The 21,940-nt window shown below is 39.8% G+C and overlaps 1 protein-coding gene across 9 annotated transcripts in view; it reads left to right on the forward strand.

The window, feature by feature from the left end:
- Positions 1-21,940, forward strand: part of Cdk14 (cyclin dependent kinase 14) — a 537,826-nt gene that overhangs the window by 124,681 nt on the left and 391,205 nt on the right. For all 9 annotated transcript variants that reach the window (XM_060374042.1, XM_060374035.1, XM_060374040.1 and 6 more), the window contains 2 exons: positions 4,231-4,476; positions 21,154-21,248. In XM_060374042.1, the coding sequence (XP_060230025.1) occupies positions 4,231-4,476; positions 21,154-21,248 (341 nt within the window). The remainder of the gene's footprint in view (positions 1-4,230; positions 4,477-21,153; positions 21,249-21,940) is intronic.

The raw sequence follows: 21,940 nt of genomic DNA on the forward strand, positions 1-21,940 counted from the left end.
GCTACTCAAGGACCAAATATATCTGGGCACAGGGGTCTTTAATGAGACTTTCTCCAACCAAGGACCATGTATGGCTATAACCTAGAACCTCTGCTTGGAGGTAGCCCATGGTAGCTCAGTATCCAAGTGGGTACCCGATTAAGGGGAACAGGGACTATTTCGATATGAACTCAATGGCAGGCTCCCCCCACCCTGCCTCCCAATGGAGGAGCAGCCCTGCCAGGCCACAGTGGAGGACTTTGCAGCCAGTCCTGAAGATAACCTGATAAACCAGTGTCAGATGAAAGGGGAGGAGGTCCTCACCTATCAGTGGACTTAGAAAGGGGCAGGGAGGAGGTGAGGGAGGGAGAGTGGGATTGGGAGGGAATGAGGGAGCAGGATACAGCAGGGCCAGAAAGTTATTAAACTGTAACTAATATTAGAAAAGTTTTTACATTTTAAGAATCCAAGTGGTTTGCTAATAAAGGGAATAGAGGCTGTCTATGACATGAACTCAGTGGCTGCCTCTTTGATCACCTTCCCCTGAGAGGGGAGCAGCCTTACAAGGCCACAGAGGAAGACAATGCAGCCAGTCCTGATGAGACCTGATGGGCTAGGGTCAGATGGAAGGGGAAGAGGACCACTTCTATCAGTGGACTGGGGGAGGGGCATGGGTAGAGAAGAACGAGGGAGAGTGGGAATGGGAAAGAATGAAGGAAGGGGCTACTGGTGGGATACAAAATAAATAAACTGTAATTAATAATAAATAAAATTTAAAAAGAATCTAAAAAATAAAACCCCAATAAACTTCAGTTAAAGAATCTTGATGATAGCTATACATAAACATATATATTTATTATTTTTGTGTCACGATTGTATTTTTTCAATAATAGCTTTTGGATGAATGTCTCAGAGCCTCCGCTCTTTTGTAGGAAACATATGATGATCAATTATTTGGATGGATATTTTTGTATATGGTTTATTACAAGAAGACTGAGCAAGGCATGATGGGAGAGGGTGCAATGACATGGTATGGCTTTTACTTTCAGGAACTTAGGTAAAGCACTGTTGTATCTTAGATGTGGAAAGTAGACTTGGAGGTTAAGAGCACTTGCTGCTCTTGCAGAGGACCTGGGTTCTGTTCCCAGCACTCACCTGGCAGCTTACACGGTCTGTTAGAGTGCCTGGAAAACATGGTACTACACTATATACTGTGGCATACTTCTTAATTCACCTGTGAACTGGGGACTAAATGGAAAGAAATATGCTTTCTTTTGTTCTTTTGTCAGTCTGCTTAGATGTTTGTAAATTTTTAACTTTGTGTTTCAAATTTTTATCAATTTTTATTGTTTTCTATTTTATTTCCATTTTGATATTGAATTGTTATTTATTTTTTATGTATTTGGGATTTAAGACACCCACCTTTCTAGGTGTCTTAATATTGTCACCAAGGATATGTCTTTAGATAGCTCTCCTTTTCCATCTTTATTTTATTATTATTATTAATTTTGATGTTTGTTTATGATTTTTTTTCTCACATCTCTTGTGGTTAGGATTTATTGACATTTAGGGCACATGGGTCTTTTGACCGACTCCGTGATGGTGATTTTTTTTATTTATTGCCTACCTATCTTTTAAAAAGAACATAAAACCTTAAAAATACTGAGTGCTTTTAGCATACTTGTGATATAAAGGTTTGATCATGTGTAGAAGATTCTTTACTGAATCTTTAAAAACATGTGTATCTTCAGGGCTAGAGAAATGGCTCAGCTGTTTAAGATTGTTCACTCTCTTCCAGAGGCCCCAGTATCTGTGTTGATGGTCCCCAACCCATAACCATTTATAACTCAGAATCCTCTCCTGGCCTCTCAGGACACTGCATAAATGCGGAACACACATACACACACTGAGTCAGACAGACAAACTGACTGACAGACAGTAGACAGACACATATACATGTACATAAAAAAAAAAAAACCTAAACAAGAAACCCAAACTTCCAAATATCCTCAGCCCTTCTGAAGTATGCGAAAAAGGATTTGTCTCCTTTGATTTAGTTATAATTCAACCTGTACTTAACAATGGAGGAAAGTTCTTGAGATAAGGTGGATTCTGGGTATTGAATTAATTTTTTTCTTCTTTTTTCTCTTTTTCTTTTTCTATCAATTTATTCATTCTACATCCTGATCATAACTCCCTCCCTTTTCTCCTCCTGGTTCCACCCTCCCTCCTTCTTCCTACTCTATCCCAGTTCCTTTGTCCTCAGGAAGGGGAAGCCTTCCTCCCTTACCAACTGACCCCAGGCTATCAAGTCTCCTCAGAACTGTCTGTATCCTGTTCCTCTGTGGCCTGACTGCCTTTCCCTGGGAGAAATGATCAAAGAGCAGGCAACAGAGTTCTTGTCAGAAACAGCCCCTGGTCCCTTACTAGGTAACCTATATGGAGATTGAGTTTCTCTTTGTAATAGCTCTGGCTGTCCTAGACTTGCTTTGTAGACCAGGCTGGCCTTGAGCTCACAGAGATCCACCTGCCTCTACCTCCTGAATGCTGGGATCAAGGGCATGAACCACCATTCCTGGCTTGAATTATTTTTTTTTTCTTGAAGCTTTAAGTACATACTTTATTTTATACACACATTTTGCTTGCTATTTTTGTCATATAAGTTTGCGTGTTTTTTACATAGTTGAAATAAAAATTTACGCAAATAATAATTTTGCCTTTATTCATGTCTGCAGATATCTGAAATTCTGCTTGATGTTTTTTCCCCTGTGCTTATGCACACTGCATTGTTGATATCTATAGCTGTTATAGATTTGTTTGTATTTGTGTCTGTTTATATCAGTGTGCATCTTCAGATGGAGTCAACCTTTGTGCTAGTCCAAGAGTTGATCTTCAAACTCCATTGGAGGTTTTATTAAATGTTTTCGTTTTTCTCATTTGATAAAGTATGGCCATGCAGAAACTGTTTACTTGAAGAAAGACTGTAAAAGGAATTTCATTCAGAATAATCGTCTCTTTAGAGAGAATTGTGAACTCAGTGTGCAGGTGTCTTATGGCTGTGACAAAATAGCTGAGATGACCTGAAACCGGGGAGAGATTTCATGTGCTCACAGTTTTCCACGTTTCAGCTTGACTGTTGTTTGGGGGTGTGGTTGTGGGAGGGGAGGGGAGAGTCTGTCGAGGCAGACCATCCCAGTCAAGGTGCGGGAGCAGAGCAAGGCTGCTCATGTGTTGGTTGCTGCGAATCATAGGGAGAGCAAGAGTAGGCTAGAGAGAGAAGCAGAGAGCAAAGGGAGAAAGAATCGGGAGGAGAGGATGTTCCAGAGTCCAGAGATTAGGGAAATGCACAAGGGCTGACTTTCCTTCTGCTGGGTCGCACCCTCTATCACTTCTGCCACTGATGTTGAGGGCGGAGATCGCCAGGCCTTTTGGAGCATCCGTAAGATCACAGCTGTAATACAGGAAAGCGAGAGACTGCCCCAGACCCAAGAACTTCTAGAAGACAGGGAGACAATGTGGTAGATGGAGCCAAAACAGCAAAGGACTAAAGTGAAATGTGTGACTGGAGAAGGCTGAGTCAGGAGGTTGACTGGCTGTGGGAGGGAAACAGAGGTCCAGTAATGTCAGGCAAACATCCCATGCCACCTGGCATATCCTGATAGTATAATTTGTTAGCTTTGAAATGAAAAAGAAAAAACTCACCATCCTCTTTATTTATTACCTAACCACTATTTTTAGTACAATTTAGACATGAAATCAAAATGGGGCAGATTGTCTTCAGACATAAACATTTGAAACAAAGTAACAGCTCTCCTCCTTTGGCTTCTGTCAACTCCTGTGGCGGACAGTAGGTCTCCATCTGATCTGAGCCAACTGTGGGTGTTTGTTTGTTTTCATAAAGTCAGGTTATCCACTCTTCTGCTGACTCAGAAATCTCCACTGGCGGTCAGATAATAAAACCTGAGACAGAGTCAGGAACCTTGTAGGATACGTGACCTGGGCTAGGTTTTGTTTTAGATAGGAAAAATTTCACTCCTTTTTAAAAGTGGAAGCTGTGACTTTTACACATAATGGTTATAAGGAATTTTCCAAATTGTGAGTATAGCTCATAAAAGTGGACTTTTTCGGTATTTCCTGAAATTGCAATGAACACTGGAATTAAAAAAAAAAAAAAAGAAGAAGAAAAATAGCATGGTTAGTGGTCATGATGTTTCAGCAAAGAGTCCTTAATTCATTTCTTTTACTTTCCAGATATGTGTCACAAAGATGTCCACACGGAACTGCCAGGGAATGGATTCAGTGATCAAGCACCTGGACACCATTCCTGAGGATAAAAAAGTCAGAGTTCAGAGGACACAGAGCACTTTTGACCCGTTTGAGAAGCCAGCCAATCAAGTCAAAAGGGTGCACTCTGAGAACAATGCTTGCATTAACTTTAAGTCCTCCCCTGCTGGAAAGGAGTCTCCTAAAGTCAGGCGGCACTCCAGCCCCAGCTCGGTAAGTGCAGCCTCTTCATCTGTTGCTGGGTCCATGGGACTAGCCTTCGTCACAGCTTCACACTGCCAGGAAGATGTCAGGTGGTGTGTGATGTCAGGGTGGCTGGCTGAATGTTTTGGAAGAGAGAAAGCCTCATGCAGACTCTTGAGTTAAAAGTACCCAGTAAGCAAATGAATGAAATAATTTAACTTATTTTTAGGGGAGAAAAAAAAAGAAATAAATAAAAAAACCTCACTTTTTTTTTTTTCTTTTAAAAAATAAGATTGTTTTGAGTTAGGTAAATTTATCATTAAAAGTCTTTTGTGTTTCAACCTCGTAGAGATGGTTGAGAGCTTTTCTGTGCTTGTGAGAAGTTTTTAAACTGGCAGATTCATAAAGCATTTCATTTCAAGAATGATCACCTGTGGTCTCAGGGTTTGCTTCCAGTGGAAATACTTTAAAATGTAACAACAAGGCATTGATTCTCAAAGGGAAAGTCCACTCGTTGTTAGGAATTCCTAAGTTCTACACCCAGGCAACACTTGCCTTTCTGCCAAGGCTCATTAGTTTGCTGTCCCAGAATCCCATAGCCTGGGTGGCTTAAAAAATGGAAATTTACGTTTCGTCATTCTGGAGCTGGGAAGTCCTCCCTCAGAGACCTGGCAATGCCAGGGCACCAGTCTCACTCCTGAGGACGACCAAAAGTACTCCGTGCCTTCTATAGATGTCACCTGTGTCAGTGCTGACTCACTGAGATGGGGCGTTTTCAACATTCAGTCTGTAGAAGAGGCCTTCGGTTTCAAAACGCTTACTGCTTTCCACTTAAAAAATTATAATCGGAACTCATACTTTCAAGCCTGGCTGGCACTTAGCACTGTAAAAATATCCTGTGATCTTTTGGAATTGAATAATTTTCAGATTTAACCGACACCTAATAATCTTTTGACATTGATGCCCTGAGATTTGACAAAGTGAGAGGGGAAGGTTAAGGGAACGTGGATTCTGTTATCTTGCTAAAAACGCATGTCATTTTGGCAAATGCTGAGTTCAAAGTTTTTATGACAGCAAAACCAGCCAAGCCCCCAGCTCCCAAGCCCCCAAGCTTCAGTAGTTTCACTCAGCTCTATGCTACTGCACAGCGCTAGCAATTCAGTGATAAAGTTAATAAAGCTGAAATAGCTATGACAGTGCCACTTTTGAAACTTGGGTATGAGCCCCCATCCCCTAATCCTCTTCTGCAATCTTTATGTGTAACTATCAGGTAGAGTTTGCTTGTGTCTCAGCTCTACCGTTAAGTTCTCAGAAAACCTTCAGATTTAGTATTATGTAAAAGAAATTAGGAGCTGTTGAAAGGAATCAAGCTCTTGCCACATTGAATACATTTTATTGTGTACTTATTCTGTGATCGTGAATGTCAACCCATATTTGGTTTGTTGAAATTATCATGCTACATATTATAATGAGGTAATCTTATACTAAAAAGTACTGTCTATCTGAGTTCAAATAAAATGATCATCCTGTACGCTTGCTGAAATTCCTAGATACTGTGCATGGGCATAATATCTTTTTTGCTTATTGTTCTAAATCGGTCCTGTAAGTGTCACAAGCTTTTAAAGTTGTTTCCGTTTTTTTTTAAACCTATCCTCATCCTGTTATTTTGACAATTCCCATAATTTTTGGTTCTATATAATTACCTTGATTTATAATTATATTTCCTCTGTCTTTGATCTAGAATCAGCCATTTCTCTAAGTAGCTCTCATCCCCCCGCCCCGACCCCTTTTGGAGAATGATACTAAAAAACCAAGATCTGCTCACTGTGTGTGCTTATTTCGTGTAGTTTTAAAAGTCAATGCATGCATCATAATGTAAACATAAACTCTGCACTTTGAATATTAACTTATAAGTTTTAATAGTAAATTAGTTCCTTATCAAGAGAAGCTGGGACCTACCTGTCTGATGTCCTTGGTATTTCTCTCACCTCATGAGGTGTTTTTGTTATTGCAAAAATACTTGAACACAGCTTAAAAGGTCAAATATGATAAACTTCAGGCAGATGGTAGTGCCACAGGGTTTGAAAACCGTCAGATAATTAGAGAAACTAGTAGAGTGCAACCAAATCTTTGGGCAATATCTCTAGTAAACACACAGTCTCCATGAAGGGGCATGGTGAGTGGCAGACTTCGAGCAGTTATCAGGAAGGGAAAGCTGGGCCCCCTGAGTTCTCCCAGGGACACATGGCAGCTCGCTGATGATCCTGCGCAGCACTGACACCTGTAAGGGAGACTCTCTATGGCTCATGTGAGTGGAGGAGAGCAAGGGAGTGCAGGGAAGTCTCGGGGCATTTAGGTCCTTCTTTTGTTGACTTCTCCAAAATGACAAATTGAGTCACTTTCCTGTCCTGCATAGATCGTACTGGAATAAATTCTGTACAGGGCAGACTCAGTAGATCCAAGGGAATGAGGAGTCCCAGGAAGAAGAGAAACAGGACATTAGGTATAGCTAGTGATTTATGGGATAATAAAGAATACACAAAGAGAGAATTTTCTGTTATATTTGTATCTACAAATACATTTATCGAACATTTTACACTTGCATTAATATATATAGCATTTGATGATACATTGCTCATAATACAGAAAGGATAGTGTATTGCGATTAAAATTCTAACTTTTATTACTTGCACATTGCGTGTTCTTTTCATTTGTTCTTACTGGCAAGAGTAGTAACACTATTTCACTCTCCACAGCAGTGTATCAGTTTGCTTATCTTATACCTGTGATAACCAAAGGAAGTCATGACCTATGAAAACCATTGCATTGGCTTCTGTTATTTTTGGAAGCATTTGATGCTATCACAGTGGCTGCTACATCCAAGAGTACTCTTTGGGGCACTTATTTGTACCTTCATCTCATCACTACCTCAGACTAGTGGTTCGTCTGGGTTGTCTCTAGGGCTGACGTTGAGATGAAAGGACAACTTGGTGAAGTGTGGCAATACACCTGCTGTTAAAATGAGGAATTGATTATTTCTCACAGATACTATTTGAAACAGCAGAAACTGTTTTACAGTGCCACACCCTAGAATGGGGATACATTTCAGGTGTAGAAAACTTGTCTGTCATGGATAAAGCCCTGTGTTCAATCTCTACTACCACACAAAACCAGAACAGCGCAAAAACAGAAACCGAAACCATTGCAAGCCTTAATCACACCTGCATTTCATCTGCATGTGTGTGTTCCTGTGTGTGTGCATACATACATGCACGTGTGGTGTGTATGTATGTGGTGTTTCGCCTGCAGGCTGTTATATGTTAGGAACAGTGGTTGAAATTCAGGAATCAAGACTACCTACCCTATTATCAGTAGCTATTATGCTAGTTTATAGTTGTGGGTATTTTCCTCCCAGATCAGAGCATGTTAAAATTCAGGCATATTTTAAGAGAATATAGTATTGATAACAATTAACGTATTTTTAAAATATGTTTCCGACATTTTGTTGAGTGCCTGCTTTCCCCGATAGCAATAGTACTTAATGTTATTACTGACGTGATAGCCCTTCTCCAGCTTTTGCACACCCGATCACCATTCTCTCACCAGCTATGGCGTTTGGGCATCCCATAGATAGACTGTCTTGGTGGCTCAGGCTAGAAAGTGTTTAACTGAGACGGGCTGACATCTGCTGGGTCCGAAGTTATTTGCAAAAAAGGTTGGGTTTAGGTTAAGCTTCTCCATACATTCAAAAACTGCTGCAAATTTACATTTTTTTTCATACCGTGAAAATCTTCATGCCATAATAGGTAGCAGTAAATCTGGAGAGCAAGGAGGAAGGTACGGGTTTTCAGTGAGAGTCCTCACGTACTCACCCTGGGGTAATGTCCTCTTGGCATTGATTCCTTTTTGTTGGGAGGTGAGAAATCTCCACACAGACCGAGCCTCCTTGGTATCTTGTTTCCATGTCTGGTATTCGGGTCCATACCTTTGTCCAACAATCAGATCAGCTTTGAAATTACATTATCTATTAACTCTTAATTGCCTTAGCGATGGAGTAAAACTACTGAGAGACAGAGCCTGTTCTAGGGTTTGAGGACAAAGCAAAGTGACTGGAGGCAAGCTTGACCATAAGTCTTTGTTATGAGGTCACAGAATTATGATCAAACCTTTCCCTCCCTCACTCTAAGACCCATGCAGTGCACAGAGTACGGCAACAGTTAAATAGTGATTTTCTTGCAGTTAATGGTGATGGGCTTCTGATCTTAAATGGCTGCCCAACTAAGGCCATGAGTCGAAGACTTGGTCGTTACCCATGCCTCATGAGATAGGACCTAGAGAAGGAAAACTAGGTCACTTTTTTTCCTCATGTCTCCTCTCCTTCCCTTCTTCCTTCCCTCCCTTTTTTTTCTTCTTTCCTTTCTTCCGTCCTCCCTCCATCCCTTCTCCCACTCCCATCCCAGCTTCTATGAGGTAAATAGACCTTCTGGTACATGCTCCTGTCATTTATTTGGTACTGAGCCATCACAGGCCAAAAGCAATGGAGTCAGGTGGCCATGGACTGAAACCATTCGTCTAAGTAAACCCTTCCTCTTCTGAGTGGTGTGTCGGAGATGGAGATATTTTGTCAGGAGGGGTGGAATGCTGATGACACAGGGGCTTTCCACAGCCTTAAGCAAAGAGTTCTTACTGAGAATGAAACTAAGTTTTTGGTAAAGTCAGTATGGAACTATGGCTGTATCACTGGAATGCAGATTAAAGCCTACTCATGCATTTTATAATGATGTAGTTTAAACACTCAAACCTACTTCTAGGAATGAGATTTCAGCCCAAGGTAGAGCTAAACACAATCAATATTTTCCCAATTTGGGTGAAAATTCAATTCATGCAGCCATTTTACCAGGGTAGTAGTAATGAACAAAGAGATTTTCGTTTCTCATTAATTACGTTAATTCTAGTTCTGCCAGTAGCTACAGAATCTTAGGTAAGTTTTGTTATTTCTCCAGCCCTTACAGTCTTCATGTCCACATGAGAAGTATAATAAAATTAGTTTCACGATGGGTCTGTCAGTATCCGATTTAGGTAATAAAGGCCAAAGGCTGAAGAGCAGACCTTTAGTATTTTTGGTATTTGTTACTGCTATTCAGAGAATGAAGTGGAACTGTGAAGGTCCTGCCTCGTGAGTGGCAGGGTGGAACGCTCTGGTCAGCTGCAGCATCCGCACTTTCCATTACCCGCGCCAATGTTCCCCTCCAGTGATCCAGACAATTGACAGCCCTTTGCACTTCTAGTCTGTTTTTGAAAAATGTATTAACATTATCTCATTAAATTCAATGTCTCCATGGAGTGTCTGTTAGCAATTGCACATTAGCCATCTGTATTTCCAAGTCACCATGGTGCTTTCAAACATGCGTTCTAAGTAGAGAAGCGATAAGAAGAAAACACTTTGTCCCATAAGGCTGTTTCCACCCATTCCTGCACCTGAGGTCACAAAGCCGAAGCTAATGCTCAGGACTGACTGTATCTTGGTTTGATCTAGTGTCTTAATTTAAACAGGGCAGTATAATAAAGTTGTATGAAGGCAAATGAAAGACCTTATCTTTTAATTTTAAAATATTCTTGGTTTTGTTCATTTGCTGGGAGGGGTTTTACTCTTGGCCGCTTTAATCGCTTGGCATTTGGATTCCTTATTTATATACATCAGACTACTTTTCTGTGCTTAAAATAGGAGACGCACTTGTGAGAATCTAATCCTCAAAGCTTAGACTGTCTCATGCATGCCCTGTTCCAAAGAACCATTCTTTCCTAGACCAGAACTGTTGTTAGAGAGGAATCACATGCTTTGATTCATCTCAGGAAGCCTGTATGATTGATCTGCAAATTACAGGGTATTTCCACAGTGTCTACATATCAGTTCCACAGGGAAAATAATTTATTATTTTATTGCAAAATGTGGCAAAGTATTAATTTTCTGCCATTGCAGTGTTAATAGAATGTACTTTAGCCACAATAGTTAATACGTCGAAATCCATTTACTTAGAAAAACAGGCCATACGTCTGTTAGCATCTTCTCTTGCTTGTTTTTTTTTTTTTCTTGTGAATAAAATGCAGATTGGTTTCTATAACGTGAAAACTTTAAAAATTAAAAAAAATTCTGTTCAGTTTTTTATTGTCACTGTCTTATTTGAAAGCAATTGCATATTCAGTGCAGATTATGAAGAACGAAATGTGGCAATGTTCAGTCAATTATCTGTGCCTCTCCCAAGAGAGAAAAAGCCACTGCCCTCCATTCTCCTATCAGTTCTATGGGGTCCTTGCACTTTTCTCAGTGTGCAGTCGCCAGGTAGGTCCTGAGAGGAGCAAAGGGGTGTTTTCTTTAGCTTGATTCACTCTTCAAGGAGCCCCAAAACAAATGGGAAGATTACTTCACTCTGATTTAAAATAATTTAGAGGGGAACTGTGAATACAATATTTTCTCCATTGAAGAGCATTTTATACTAAAGTTTAATATAGGTTTTACAATTTCTATTTAGAGCCTGGGCTCAGGAGGGTGATGGTGCAGTGTGACACGCGCAAGCTGTTTCCTGGCGATGAAAAGTGAGCGAGAACATAAACCCACACAGGCTAATCCAGCAGCTCTGGATGCAAGCGTCCATTACATTTTACTTGATTTTTGTGTTTTTGTGTTTGTTGTTGTTTTGTTTTTTGAGAAAACATGTAAAAAGCTCTTCAGTGGAATGTACAATTTAACTTATATGGAAAGAATATCCCTTTAAATAATAATAATAATAATAAAAAAAAAAAACGAAACAAAACAAAACAGCAACTTGGGTCTCCTCTTGCACACTCCCTTCCTGACAATATTAAAATTCAAAGATATATTTGTTCACCATCAATCTGTGTATTTTTCTGTGGCCTGTGCTGTGTACCCCGCCCTACTCCCTCTTCCCCTCCCCCCGAAATCTCTGTGTTGACATTCTAAACCACAGTGCCTCAGACCCTGTTTGCAGATAAGATCCTGGAAGACGTGATTAAGTTAATATGCAGCCACTGTGATGGTGCCTAGTCCCGGGTCACTGATGCTCTTATGAGCCAAGCGAGGGGTACTGCGGAGCAAGCACAGGGAGAGGAGAAGGACAGCAGCCACAGAGAAGCCTCGGCAGAAAGGTGCACCTGCTGCAGTCGAGGCCTTCACTGCCCTCTTGCATAACTGGGAAATAGCATTTGGTTGTTGTTGTCGATGCTACCCAGCCTGCAGCATTTGGACACTTCTAATGACCTAACCTGTATCTAGGAAGCAGTGCTGTGTTATTAGGGTGTTTTCTTAAAATACTGTCAATTACCAAATTTTGCTGTTTTCCCTTGCACTCCATGCTGAATGGGAACAGATTAAACAGACGAGTTTTGCTTTGAGGAAAAATGTGTTTAATTAAAACTCAGCAGATAGTCTTGGGAAAGTCATCTTTCTGGGAGTTTCTCCCATTTATACACTTAGACAAGAGTAAATGATGCTGAAAGTGGTGTACGGCCCTAGTTATTTCTGATTTCTGTGAAGACAAGAATTCTATTCTGGGTCTGTACTTCATTAAAAATTTAGCAACATGTAACTATGGAGCTTAGTGTGGCTGTGTGGAATTGTCCTCTCCTTGGATACTTTGTTGAAGAAATGGCTTACTATGGTGTTCCACTCCATGGCAGATTGAGGAATTGACCCTAAAAGCATCTTTCAGTCTTTGCTGCTGTCTTTGATATGTTCATTCTGCCTAAGATGCTCAGTCAGTATCTTCTCAGTCACACATCTAGAGGTGTGTGGGTTTAATAACTGAGACTCAGAAAATAATTTTGGTGTCAGTATTAAAGACGAGGAGAATTTGTCTAATTCAGCTTCTTTAGTAGCTACGAAACTTCAAATTACTAACCATCTACACGTGGGAAAAGTTGACTCCACCATTGACAGATTGACCTCTTTTTCTCCATCACTGGAATTTTGTTTTTGTTTTGTTCTGAGATAGCCCCTCACTATGGACAGCAGGCTGGTTTTGAACTCCCAGAGATCTGCCCGTTTCTTCCTCCTAAGAGCTGGGATTAAAAGTGTGTACTGCTACACCCAGCCTCTATCCCTGGGGTTTTTATTGAGCCTGCTTTAGCCTTGTAAATTAGAGGTAGCTAACACCTTGAGGAGACACTGTGGTGTTTTGATTAAGCCGGAGATACCACTTTATTGCCAGGTGTTCTGTGTCCTTATTTTTATTACTTTTTTACTTAGCATAAAGTAATAGGCTTCATCATGACAGTTTTATTAGTATTTCCTTTTGGATGAGAATCTTCTCTACTCTCCTCACACACCCTTGTGCCATTTTGCTTTTGTGTCATATGCATCTATCATCCTCTCCACACCCTTCCTTGAAAACCACCTTTCTCCTCTCACAGTCCCCTTTCTAGTCTCATGACCTTTACCTGCACTCAGTCCCATGTAAATATGCGTATATTACAAATTAGAAGCCAAGATCTGCGAATGAAGGAGCATATGGTTTTGTCTTTTGAGATTGGATCAAATCCATTCATATCATAATCTTCAGATCCATCATTTTCCCTTTTGGATTTATAAAGTGTCCTTGTATATATGCACCTCATTTCTTTACGGCCATCAGTTATTGGGTATCTGGGCCATTACCTTTTCTTGCTATTGTAAGTAGAGAAACAATGAACATGTTTGTGCTAGTGTCTCTGTGGAAGGGTAAGGGATGTCTTGGGTCTATGTAGTTATCCCACTGTAGTGGGATAGCTGGGTCAAAGAGTGGTTATACTTGTAACTTTTTGAGAAACCTCCACTGATTTCACCAGAGTTGAACCAGTTTACATTCCCACCAGCAGTGAGCAAGAGTTCCTCCCTATATCCTCGTTGACAGTGAATGTCTTTTTCCTTGCTGGTAGCCATTCTGATTGGGGTGAGATGGAATCATGGGTATTTTAAAAAATTAACTAATTCCATTCACATCTTGGTCATAGGTCCCTCCCTCCTCTCCTGCCAGTACCACCCTCCCTCCCACATCCCCACTTCCCCATTCCTCAGAATAGGGGAGCCCCCTACCTAGCCACCCCAGCTCATCCATTCACACGAGGACTGAGTTCGTCTTCCTCCTCTGTGGCCTGGTAGGGCAGTCCCATCAGGGGGAAGTGATCAAAAAGCAAGCAACATAGTCCATGTCAGAGATATCCTCCGTTCTCATAACTAGCGGGCCTACATGAAGTTTAATTTGCATTTTTCTGATGGCTAAGGATGTTGAACTCCTTTAAAATGTATATTGATCATTTGTCTCTCTCTCTGTCTTAATTTTGGTCTTGCAATTTCGAACATGAGTATAATGCCGTCTGGTTACTCCCCGCTCCCTGTTTCCCTCCCACCTCTGCCAGCCACTCTCCTTTCCTCATATCTCTTGTTATGTATTCATTGCTTTTAATTTTGTGTTCTATGACAGATGTTAACTGTGTGTGAACCTGGGTTTGAAACTATGCAGTAGAGACCAGTGTGCTCATCAGTGGGTATGAGTGTGCATACCCCCCTTCACCCCATAACCTTTTCATTGACAATAACTCATCACTAAGTAGTAGACACCTGTGAGCATATTCTCTATTCACACCTGACTGCTGGGTGGGCCCGATATGTATAGACCAAATGCCAGTGGCCACAACCACTTTGAATTCATGATTGCCACGGCGTGGCCATGTTTAAAAGAGAACATTTTGCAATACTTTTTCTTATCTTGCAGATCATACATTCTTTCAGCCTGACCTTCCACAGTATTTTTGAACCATTCAAGGGGTTTATTTACTCATGCCATAAATGCCTTGTCATCCTATATTCTTATTCTCTTGTGGAGTCATGGGTCTCTGCATTCAGCTTCACTCACTACAAAGAGAGGCTTTGCGGATTAAGGGTGAGTATGAGTATACATGTAGATATTTAGAAGGTGGTTGAAATCTGTTACCAATTTAGTTAAATAGCAGTAGGTTTCTCTTCCTGGGCCTAAGTTATCTTTAGTCACTTTTTTTTTTTTTGAGCAGATTTTTAACATTAGGTCTGGATTTTCTCCTGGGGGACACACATCAAACAAATCCAATCAGGAATTGGCTATCCCCCACAGGAGCTGTACCACTGTTGTACCAATCTTGTCTGGCAGGTTGGTTTTATGGTTCATAGAGTGCCTCGCTGGGTAAGATCACTGATGCTCTCACTCCCCAAACAGACTGCGCAGCCCTTTCTAGCTCTTCTGAAAGCCGCCCAGCAGAGAGGGAGCTTCCATCTGTATTTTGCATCCAGGGTATGTGATGTCTTTCACAGTACGGTCTTATCATCTAGTTTTTGTGGGCAACCGAGGGGAATGCCAAGAACATGTATCACACACTTGGTACTAGACTGGCACCGTCTGTGCGTGGAGAGTATTTGCCAAATCGTTTATGTTTTTTACTTGGGTTACCGGATAGTAGTGCATTGTGGCTTTTCCTACTTCCCTTGTTTTGATTATTCCTTTCCTGACCTTATCGTCTCCCCCTCTTCTCCCTGATTGAATCCCTCTACCCCCAGTTTCCCCACCCTTTCCATGGTCATTTATATGTTCCCGTCTCTGTCCTTAAGGCTCCCTGTCTACTTCCTAGGTTTCTGGTTTCTGGAGGTGCTCAAAACACACAAAACTAAGGAATGGAAGCTAGGGAACACGCGTGGGAGAGGAACATGATACATCTGTCTTTCTGGACCTTGGCCACCTTCCCTCACTGTAAAAATTTCAAGCCTCATACACTTTCTGGCCTGATTTCATTTTTGGTTACACCTGGATAAAATTCCATTTTGTATGTATACTCTATTTCCCTTACCCATTCATTAACAAGTGGTGCTGGCACCCTGGGTATCAACATGTAGAAAAATTCAACTAAATCCCTATATCTTACCCTGTATAAAACTCAACTCCAAATGAATCAAAGACCTCAGCGTATGATTCCTCACCCTGAAACTGCTGAAGGAAAAAGTAGGCAGTACACTCCAACATACCGGCAAAGGTAGAAAGGACTCTGGTAGCTCAGGAAATAAGACCAACAGCAGACAAAAGGTATTTCACGAAACTGAAAGCCTTCTGTATTGCAAAGGAAATTGTTAATGGGGTGAAGAGGCAGCACACAGAATAGAAAAAAAAAAAAGCCAAATATGCAGCTGACAGAGTAATTAAAACCAAACCAAAACAAACAACCTAAACTCCAAGAAGATAAACCGCCTCATAAAAGATGTAATAGGGAGTTCCCCGAAGAAGAGACTCAGATGGCTAGGGAACACTTGAAAAAGCATTGAGGCTTGCTTTGTGACCCACTATATGGTCTATTTTGGAAAAGGTTCCATGCGGTGCTGAAAAGAAGGTGTACTCTTTTGAGTTTGGGTGAAATGATCTGTAGACGTCTATTAGGTCCATTTGATTTAGGGACTCTGTAAGTGCTTTTATTTCCCTATTTGGTGTCTGTCTAGTTGATCTGTCCCTTGGTGAGAGTGGAGTGTTGAAGTCTCCCACTATTAAGGTATTAGGATCAATGTATGATTTAAGCTTTAATAATGTTTCATTTACGAATGTCGGTGCTCTTGTGTTTGGGGCATAGATATTCAAGATTGTGATGTCCTCTTGGTGGATTTTTCCTTTGATGAGAATATAGGAGCTCTACAAGGATCAAATATATCTGGGCACAGGGTCTTTTCTGAGACTGACATTCAACCAAGAACCATGTATGGATATAACCTAGAACCTCCACTCAGATGTAGCCTGTGGTAGCTCAGTAACCAATTGGTTTCCCAAAGTGAGGGGAACAGGGACTGTTTCTAACAGGAACTCAATGACTGGCTCTTTGGTCTCCCCACCCCCGAAGGGAGGAGCAGTCCTGTTAGGCCACAGAGGAGGGCTTTGCAGCCAGTCCTGAAGATACCTGATAAAACAGGATCAGATGAATGGGGAGGAGGTCCCCACTATCAGTGGACTTGGAAAGGGGCACGGTGGAGATGAGGGAGGGAGGGAGGGACTGGGAGGGAATGAGGGATCAGGACACGGCTGGGATACAGAGTTAATAAAATGTAACTGATAAAAAAAATAAAAAAAATAATTTAAAAAAAAAAGTGTTAATGCTTAATCATCTCAGAAGTTCCGATTTGAACTACTGGTTGATGCCGTATCTCTGCAGTCAGAATACCCACCATCGAAGATACAGATCACAGCGCGTGTGGGTGTGAATGTGGGGGGAAAGGGCTCCCTGCATGCTGCCAGTGAGAGTGAAGCTAGTGCAGCCATTTTAGAAATCAGTCTAGAGATTTCTTAAAAAAGCTGAACTGTAAGTCTCAGCGTCTGCCTTGATATTCTGCAGGGCAGAGCCTTTCAGAGGCCCTTGGTGGCAGGCTCCTGACTTGTTCCCTCTTTTTTTTCCTCTTCTGATGTCCATCCTCTTTGCCTTTCTGGATAGGAATTGAGCATTTTAGCAAGAGTCCTCCCTCTTGATTAGTTTCTTTAGGTGTACAGATTTTAGTAGGTTAATCCTATATTATGTCTATTATGAGTGAATATATACCGTGTGTCTTTCTGCTTCTGGGATAGCTCACTCAGGATGATCTTTTCCAGGTCCCACCATTTACCTGCAGATTTCATGATATCCTTGTTTTTAATTGCTGAGTAATATTACATTGTATAGATATACCACAATTTCTGTATCATTCTTTTGTTGAGGGACATCTGGGTTGTTTCCACGATCTGGCTATTATAAATAAGGCTGCTACAAACATGGTTGAACTAATGTTCTTATTGTGTACTTGAGCCTCTTTTGGTTATATGCCTATGGCCAACCTTTGGGCAGAGTGCAGGGAAACTTATGAAAGAAGTGGGAAACAGTAAGATCTGGAGAGGACAGGAACTCCTCAAGGAGAGCAACAGAACCAAAAAATCTGAGCCCAGGGGTCTTTCCTGAGACTGATACTCCAACCAGTGACCATGCATGGAGATAACCTAGGACCCCTGCACAGATGTAGCCCACGGCAGTTCAGTGTCCAAGTGGGTTCCATAGTAATAGGAACAGGGACTGTCTCTGACATGAACTGATTGGCCTGCTCTTTAATCACCTCCCCCTTAGGTGGGAGCAGCCTTATCAGGTCACAGAGGAAGACAGTGCAGCCACTCCTGATGAAGGATCAGAAGGAAGGAAAAGAAGACCTCCCCTATCAGTGGACTTGAGGAGGGGCATGCGTGCAGAGGGGAGAGGAAGGGAGTGATTGGGACAGGAGGAAGGAGGGAATCACAGGGGGGAGCCAATGAATAAAGTGTAATTAATACAGAATTAAAAAAAAAAAAGCTGAACTACCTACCACTCCTGGGTGTATGCGCTAAGGAACTTACATCCCATTACAGGGACACTTGCTTATCAGTGTTCACTGTAGCTCTTCACAATAGCTGGGAAGCAGATTCTTTTGTCAAGAAGTTCTTTGAATGCATGTATCTTGAAGTATTTTCCCTTAGCATTTTTAAACATTTCAGGTTTTAAATTAAAGCCCTTGTTGTTTTTCGAATTGGTTTTTGTTGAGGGTGAGAAATGGGGACTTAATTTCATTCCTGAGATAGCCATTTTCACCAGTACTATTTGTTAACATTCAACAAAAACCAAACAGTGAAACTGTTCAGTTACATGTAGCAATTCAGGTTTTTCTTTTCTTTTCTTTTCCTTTCTTTTCTTTTCTTTTCTTTTCTTTTTTTCTGATTGCACAGAATGAGCTTCTGTTGAGAAAACAAGTTGAAACCTTACTTGCATGGGTTGATTTTCAGTCTTTAGAATGTTCATGTGCATACAGAGACTATATGAACATATTATAAATGCACTTAAAAGTAAATATTTGGGTAGAATTTTTCCCCTTCTTTATTCACAGATATACTCTTTTATTATTCTGTTTTTGAACCTTTTCAATACCATATATTGACTCCAACCTCACAAATCCGTGAACTTTTATTTGCCAAAGGTAGTTCCCTTATGTTTGTTGTAATTTTTGATATGGTTGGGATTATCTTTCTTTTTATTTGATAATAATTTACTTAGTATCTTTTTTTAAAAAAAAGAATCCCTCCTCTAACTTTCCTCTTTACCCTATTACTTACTTCCTTGCCATTTCCTTTCATTCCTCAATTTAATTAAGATGTATACATTTATTTATAAAACTGTAGCAAATATTTTTTTAAGATGTAAGAAAAATACTAAAATTTGTGAATTTGGAGTTATTTAGTTTCTATACTCTGTTCTAATTAATTCAATAAATCTCAACATGATTTTCTCTTTTCCTTGCTTTCTTGTACTTCTTCCACTATTCCAGCCAAGACTTATCTTGAAGTACTATGGAAGTTGATACCTTGATTTTTTTTTTTTTTTTTTTTTTTGCCTCAAGTGATAAAAGTTGCAGTATATCCCCATCTCTTGGTCAAGAACAGTAGTAGAGACTCAGGGTCATTGTCCTTTTTTTATTTGTTTGTTTGGTTTGGTTTGGTTTTTTTGAAATCAGGTGTCTCTACACAGCCCTGGCTGTCCTGGAACTCACACTGCAGACTGGGCTGACCTCAGACTCACAGAGATCCATCTCCATCTACCTCTGCCTCCTGAGTGCCAAGCACACCCAGCCAAATTACCAAATTACTTCCTCTTGGCTTTAAAATGTTACTTAGCATTTTGCAGCCATTGCTATCTCTTATTAACTTTTCTACGTTGATGCCTTCTGTCTCTCTTTGAAGTTTCTGGTGAGAATTTTGTTCAAACCTGAGTTTACTGCTCTTTCAACTATATGTTTTCACCCACTCAATACTCATTAAATGTTTTATTATGCTGATTAAATATTGATCATACAATAACTTCAAAGTCATTCTTACCATTGCACTGTTACCTTTGTTCCCAGAGTTTTAGTTCCTCTGCCCATTAAACTCCATGCTTCTCTTTCATGGGTTCATCTTTTATGATTGTGTCCATTGATTTGTGACTTTAGGATTTGTACCCACCTTTTTATTAGAGAACCAGTCTCACTTATTCTATTTCTGTCACTTGTTTCTGTTGATTACATAAAAAAGACATTTTATTTTAATTATAATAAAATTATTAATAAATCATGGTTATAACTGTAGGTGTAATTAATGTTCCTGATGACTAAGGGTTTTGAATGTTTTTCCTACCTTGCCCTTTCTATATATGCTGGCTGTCTGAGTCATTGGTTTGTCCTTTGCCTTTGTGTGTGTTTCTCCATATATGAGAGGCAAAACATGGTTCATGTATTTCTGAGTCTGGCTTGTATTGCTCATGTTATCATTGTCCTTTATATACCATTTAAAAATCATGTTTGGTAATCTCTCAATTTTTCTGAAGATGCTATGATTTTTGGCTTCTTTATTGCTGAATAAAATTCCATTGTATATACGAACCAGATTTTCATCAAATTAATTTACTGGTGATAATCTGGGTGGGTTCCTTATCTTACATATTGTGAGTTCCACATAGTAAAACCACCAATTGTATATAAGGTTCTCTTTGGCTCATATTCTTGTCAGCAGTTTTCGTCATGTTTTTTCTTGATGCTCCCTGGAGTGAGATGGCATCTCAATGTTCTTTTAATTTGTATTTTACTGATAGCTAAGGATGTTGAACAGTTCCCAAATACTTATTGGCCATTTGTATTTCTGTATTTGAGAAGAGTTCTATTTATTTACTTACTTATTTATTTATTAGATGATTTTTTTTAATGTTTAATATTTGAGACCTTCCTTTATTATCTATACTAATACAAAGTCACATACACAGTTGGAAAAGATTTTGTTCTACTTTGTAGGCTGTTTCTTCACTCTGGTGTTTGTTCTCTTTGCAGAGCAGACAATCTTCTATTAATCTCACTTGTCAATCATAATATATTTTCTGACCTATTACAATACAAGAGTAGAATGATTAGTTATCTCTGAATGATGTATCTTTATCTTTTTGATTTACTGTTAAAATATGTTGGGGGACCATTTTTTAAGACTGAATATTATACAGTCATGATTTACTGTCAGAGTAATAGTATTTTTAGTGTTTTCATTTGTATAATTTCTGTTGTAACTACAGCTTGGGTATAACTAGAAAATCATACATAAGGTGACCATTCTAATAAAACTTTATGGATTGAAAAATGGGACTTTTGTACAGATTTCATGTGTCACAAATTTTCTTCTTTTGGTCCCTTCCCAACTATTGAAACAAGGAAGATAACAATTATTCTGTGTCCTTAGCTTGTACAAAAACATGGAATAGGCTATGTTTGACCTACATACAGTAGTTTATTAATCTTTAATTTAGAAGATTATGTCATAATATAGGAAATGTTCATAACACATTGAATGTGAGAACACAGATCAGATCATGTATATTGAATGTGACAGCATCTATATAAAAAAGCATTTGCCAGAAAGACAGCCCTGAGGGAAAGCTATATCAAAATATTTACAGTGCTCCTGTGGTTAGATTATGGGTAAATTTAATTCTACATGTGTTTGTCTATATGTTTGGAATTTGTACTATGACTGTTTATTGCATTGTTTTAAAATTAGTCTCATATCAGAAGAAGTTATTTATTCAGTGTCAGCGAGTTGGTACATTGATACAATCTCTTTTATTTTCTCTCTGCTTCATGTTTAGCCAACAAGTCCCAAGTTCGGAAAAGCTGACTCGTATGAAAAACTGGAAAAACTAGGGGAAGGATCTTATGCAACAGTATACAAAGGGAAAAGCAAGTAAGTTAAATCTTTTCAAGAACATATATGTGCTATTTATTTGTTCTCAGTGTTAAATAATGGTATGTTTAAACAATTCACATTAATTATATAATAGATTTCCCTGCTATTTTGTTTTCTGATGCATGTGAACTTACATAAAACAAGTCTGAAAGACAGTGGAGGTGATTTTCCGGTGGCAGGTTGTCCTGCACACTTCTCTATTTCATCCTAATTTTGCTTTCTCTCAAAGGAGCTAGAACGCTCAAATGAGAATTATTTTCCAGGTGAATCAAGTAATTAATTTCCCATTTTGCTTTAGTGTTTATTGCTTTCCATTTTTATTCTATTAAAATAGATTCTTTTCTAATACAGCATATCCTAATTATAGTTTTCCTTCCCCTTACTCTTCCTAGTTCTCCATATCCACTCCCTTTCTGTCTCTCATTAGAAAAGAACAGGCTTCGAAGAGACAACAACCAAACATGATAATAAAATATCATACTATCTTATTATTAAATTAAATATCAGAAAACAAGACCAATATCAGAAGACAAGGCAATCCAAGAGAAGGAGAAGAAGAGCCAAGGCAGGCACAAGAGTCAGAGACCCACTTCTTCTTATAGTCAGTAGTCCTGTAAAAATGCTGAGCTGAAAGCTGTCCTACATTCGCAGAGAGACCTGGTGCAGACCTGTGTAGGTCCTGTGCTTCA

Source organism: Meriones unguiculatus, chromosome 21, assembly GCF_030254825.1.
Source record: "Meriones unguiculatus strain TT.TT164.6M chromosome 21, Bangor_MerUng_6.1, whole genome shotgun sequence".
NCBI lineage: Eukaryota > Metazoa > Chordata > Mammalia > Rodentia > Muridae > Meriones > Meriones unguiculatus.